Here is a 5,431-nt window from a genome sequence, read left to right as displayed (position 1 = left end):
ATTACGAAATTTTTCAAGCCTCAAATTCCTTCAGATACTGCTCCTAGCTCTTCTTTGCCAAGTTCTTCATTGCCTATCAATCTTTTCGGAGTATCGAATAACGACAAAGAATTGACAAAGTTGGATCTTAAATCAGACTCTGCTGAAAGAAAATCAATTACAGAATTTTCTCCAAATATACGTGATCGAATACGGAGATATTACATATAATAAAAACCTTGTCAACCAGATAGATTTGAGTTTCCCATAAGAGATTTTGGAGGTACACCACGTCACTTTAATCCTGAATGGTTTAAACCTCCATATTCTCAATGGTTAGAATATAGCATTAAAGAAGATGCAACATTTTGCTTATGTTGTTATTTGTTTAAAAATGAGCTCGGAGGATATGAAAAAAAAGTGAGTGAATCTTTCACAACGGAAGGTTTTCAAAGTTGAAACAAAGGCATACAAAGACTTAAAAAACATGTGGGTGAAGTGAATATTGTTCATCGTCAATGTTTCAAGACGTGGGTGAAGTAAATAGTATTCCGAACCCCTAAACTTTAAAGTCTGACTCCGCCTCTGCCCATAGTGAACGTGATAATACACCTCAAGCCCTCACGTAACCATCAAGAACATATCCAACATTAAGCTCATTGCAACAATGCGTACATTAACAAAATACAAAAGGAAACATAATTCATATTAAAAAAATGAAATGAAGAAATAAATATAAGATTCTTTTTGTCCTACCCCTTGCATCTTATGAAAGCAATGGAATCTCACAAAACACACAAGAAGGTGATAATCATAAGAAGCTATTCTTCATTTAATTATTAATATATTTATTATAGTCAATATTTAATACATAAAATTAATGATATAATTATTGAAGGAAAAAAATAAAAAGACAATTTAATCTATTGCAAAAACTTTTCATGAAGGGCAAAAAGTTCAAACAACATTTTTAAGACCCTTTGCAATTTTAATATACCAGAGATTAGAGATTAAGTTTATTACATTCAATAGGTGATATAATAAAATTATCATTTTATTTATTACTTCTTAAGTGACGTGTCAAATCAATACTGGACGAGTAAAAATAGATGGAGATTACTTCCATTGAGAAGAGGTGAAAGCTATTTAGATAGGGAGACAACACAATTTTAATTGTGTCATTTTCTGTGCTTATCTATTGAAATGAGTAAAAACGATAACAGAAGGGGAGGAATTGCTGTTTATTATTAGTGAGGACAAGTCACTTTCATTTTTAACAATCTAATGACATGACTTTAAAAAGTAGGCAGATTGCATGTTTTATGACCTCCAGAATAAGAAATAGGAGGATATGCAAAGAAAGAGCTCTTGTAGTCTACTCGACGTGCTTCATCATTTATTCATTTATGCCCGGCTAGGAACACGAGCCAAGGAACCTGGCTCAAGAACAACTTATTGGTAGAAGTTAATCACAGTAAGAAAGTATAATCTCTTAAATAGAGCTTAGCCTCTTCATATAGTAGTCTACTAATAGAAGGCTTAGGTTAAAATTTGACCCAATAGTGTCAAAATACTTTTCTATCTAAAAGAAATGGTATTCGATGAAAGGGCCTATATTCACACTATGTTATGGACCTGGGAGAGAGTTGCTTTGCGAAGTTGGGCATGTAGTGTTCTTATGGAGTATACTAGAAAGAGAATTAAAAGGGCCTTCAAGAAAGTGTAAGAGAGTAAGGGAAAACCTTAGTTTATATGCTGATTTCTTGTCCGATTGAGCTAATATTTGAATAAGTTGTTCCTCTCATCTAAATCTTTGATTGGAAGCTGCAGAGGTGAATTTAGAATATCGTACCTCTAATTTCTCATCCGTGAATAGTAACTGCATTTTAGTGATTTTGAGTTTTGGTGCTATCTTTTAGCTATAGGCAAAGGGGCAAATGGTTGAATACTGGTGGAGCTTGGGTGGTAAAGTTAGATACTTTTGTTTCTGATTCCAAATTCAGTATCAAGAAGGCCGATGGATGTTTTCTCAAGCAATATCCAAGGTTCCATGGAAGAAGATAGCACTGTTGAAAGGTTCAATTATCCCCCGGCATCAATTTATGCTAGGTCATGAGCCAATTTATCTAAATCACAATGACACCTGCTAAACCCAACACGTTAAGCTGCTTAACCAGATAGCATAAAAATATCCAAAAAGACACGTAAAAGGTTCAAAAGCAAGTAATAGGCGTACAAACATATGCTTAAAGTCATAGCGCAGAAAAAACAATATACACCCATGGACCTTGTGTTAACAAGTCATGAGCATAATGGGCTTCTAGTAAAAATGTCTCAAAATAAAACATATCGTCTGTCTGAACACGAACTAATATAAGATAGCGGAGAGTCCAAAATGTGTTACGAAATGAAAATACCGACAAATATAAACTCGTTAACACAAGTTGTACTAATTACGAAATATTAACACCAGAACCAGCAGCAAAATACTGGTCATACGTAAACCAGAAGTTTCCAGCAGCCCCAAAAGACTACTATACTAGATACATGGGTTAAGATTCAAACAAGTTACAAGTTAATACTAACAGTACCACATTTCATCAGGTGGTTTTTAGACAAGTCTAGATTAGATAGCAGAATTACACTTGCATCAAAAGATTAGTTTCCAGCCACAACAACAGTTTGTTTAGCTAACAAAAGAGAAATGTCAGATACTGCACTAACTCTATATGTGCATATAGAGGAGAGCTAGAGATAAACAGAAGGGTCTTCTCTATATTCTTCATCCCTCTGTAAACTGAAAAGCACGCCCCCCTGCAAAAACAACACAATCTATTGTAATTAACAGTGTTGAGGGATCAGTAATAACACGTAAACTCAATGTTCCATTAAAAAGCGTTGAGATGTGACCGGAGGGTGGGGGTTCCTTAATTTCCATGAAACCTACCTCCATCTAAAGCATTAGGCTGTATTGGCTGCTAGCGCGTCAAAGCACACACTTTTTCCATCTACAGGAAGGACTCCTTTTACTTGTTTAATTTTTTATCGCATTCACTTCAAAGGACTTTGCAAAAATATTTAAAACATGAATATTCTAATTACTCAAACTACCATTTTATTTTGGAAGCTAAGCAGAATTCCATAGCCTTCTGGTCACTTGTCCCCATTAATGGACCAACTTAGAAATGTAAAATAAAGTTTAAATATTGATGATACTAGCTGTATAATGCATGTTGGAAGAGGAAAAAATGATACAGGGAGGGCGCAATCATGCAGAGGATTCAGAATTTCATTGAACGATTTAATGATTTCAAAAACGTCTGACTTGATGTGCATTTGAATGACAAGTCAACTTGAAAACAAGACAATGGAAATATGGATTAACAGTGATACTAAGAAATAACAGAGAAGTACAGGAACAGCAAGACAGTCGATGAACCAACGTTAACACATTCCAAGTTGTAATTCTGAAAAGCAGTCTATCATAGACCAAGTCATTTTGAATTTGTCTAGGACATAAGATACGACAAGGTTCAATAATTGGGAAGGCACAAGAAGACAACCAGATGTATAGTCCACTAAGATAAGATAATCTTGACTTCCAAACCTTTAGAAACCAGACAGTGAAATGCAGGATTAGTTCGACTACTCTTTTAACATATCAGCAAGATTCTTTAATCACAAGTCCCCAAACATTTTAATTTATATCGTGTTCCCCTGTCACACAGGGGCGGATGCACAGCTTTACATGCGGGTTCCCGGGAACCCATAACTCTCGTACGGTTCTTGAATTTATATTGAAAAAACTAGTAAATATATATCAATTATAAGTTGGGAACCCACAAAAAAAGTGTATTATCGGTATAGTGGAAAAAAAGAAGCTTACTAAAGCATTGTTAGGAACCCACAACCTTTAAATTCTAAATCCGCCTCTGCTGTCACACTAGGAAAAGAGAATCAGGATTGCTTCTATACTCAAATTATAAACTTCTCCAAGGTTGTTTAAAGTTCCGACTTGAATTCCTCAATCACCAAGCAATAAAATGGAAGTAAGACTATGCAGTGAAACAACGTGTGCTAAAAATATATCCAAATGCTAATCCGTGCATGCAAATTATGTTTCCATATCAGACATTCTAAGGTAAGTGGCTTCTGTCAAAGTTAAACGTAGGATCAAATTCTTAAAATTTACATGACGGATGCAATCATGTTGAGGATTCAGAACATTTAATTATTCAATAGTTTTAAAAAACGTCTTTGACTTGATGTCTATTTGAATGAAAAGCAAACATGGAAAAAATATTAGGATAGATGGATTGCCAGTGAAACCAAGAAATAACAGAGAACTAAAAGAACAATAGAGTCAATGAGCCACAGTTTACACATCCCAAATTGTAATTTTGTAGAGAAGTCAGTCTGAGACCGAGTTAATTTTCCTTTATGGTCGAGGAAACTGAACCAGTTAGATGATTTTCGTATTTATCTTGGAGCAAGTTATGACAGATTTTATGATTGCGATGGCAGGATTAGACAACCAGGAAAAGTAGTCAACTAAGACAAAATAATCCCCACGTCCAAACTAAGGTTACTGTGAAATGCAGAATTAAATTCGACTACTCCCTGTAAGTGTAACATATCAACAAGATTCTTTATTCACCAGTCCCCCAAACATTTTACTTTGTCATGTGTTCCCCTGTCTCACTTGGAAAAAAGAACTAAGATTTAGAATAACACTCTTGTTCCCTATATTCAGCTACTGTAAAATTCGACCAAATAAAGCATGTAAGTGTCTATTGCGAAGGATGAGCAACAACAAAATGGTAATATAATATGTAAGATAAAACATGCATTCCAATTTTCTATTACCTTCATAATTGTAAAGTTCCTACTTCATTTCCTTTATCACCGAGTCATCTTGTTCCTCAACCCCTTTCTTCCCATCTTTTTCATCTCCACCCCCATAATATAAAGGGACGAGAGTTCCCAGAGTGACAAACGAATCAAAAGTGTCAAATCCCCCGCTAACCTTAGAATGTTTCAGAGACTTCTTTTCAAGACTAAACCAAAGAAACTTCCTCTTATCCATCTCCAAAAGCACTTCCCTACCCGTCACTGAATATGCAATCGGCCTCAAGTAACTGAAATGCTGACGACCCTCCAACTGCTCAACCGTAAACAACTTAACCCAAGACTGTTCCACTCCGCAACCCCTCATCATCCATACATCAATATGATCCAACACAAGATTCTTTCCATTTCTACATGTTCCATAACCTGAAATTAAGCAAAGACATTCATTCAAAGCAGCCAAATTAAACGTTAACGGTTTCCCCATATTCTTCGGCAATGGCACCTCATCAAACCTCTCAGTTCCAAGATTGAGACCAACAAGAACCAACCGGCTATAACTCAGAGACAGCTCCATCTGCATCATCCAATACAATGCACCACC

The 5,431-nt window shown here is 35.4% G+C and overlaps 1 protein-coding gene across 1 annotated transcript; it reads right to left on the bottom strand.

The window, feature by feature from the left end:
• Positions 1–2,479: 2,479 nt before the first annotated feature.
• Positions 2,480–5,422, bottom strand: LOC107874721 (F-box protein CPR1). The gene is made up of 2 exons (XM_047405565.1): positions 4,846–5,422; positions 2,480–2,793 (listed from the first exon to the last, which is right to left on the bottom strand). Exon 1 carries the CDS (start codon positions 5,411–5,413, stop codon positions 4,865–4,867), a length of 549 nt encoding a protein of 182 aa, XP_047261521.1. The 5' UTR covers positions 5,414–5,422; the 3' UTR covers positions 2,480–2,793; positions 4,846–4,864.
• Positions 5,423–5,431: the final 9 nt, after the last annotated feature.

This window comes from Capsicum annuum, unplaced genomic scaffold (genome assembly GCF_002878395.1).
Source record: "Capsicum annuum cultivar UCD-10X-F1 unplaced genomic scaffold, UCD10Xv1.1 ctg79978, whole genome shotgun sequence".
Classification (NCBI taxonomy): Eukaryota; Viridiplantae; Streptophyta; class Magnoliopsida; order Solanales; family Solanaceae; genus Capsicum; species Capsicum annuum.
This window is presented reverse-complemented; position numbering and strand designations above follow the sequence as displayed.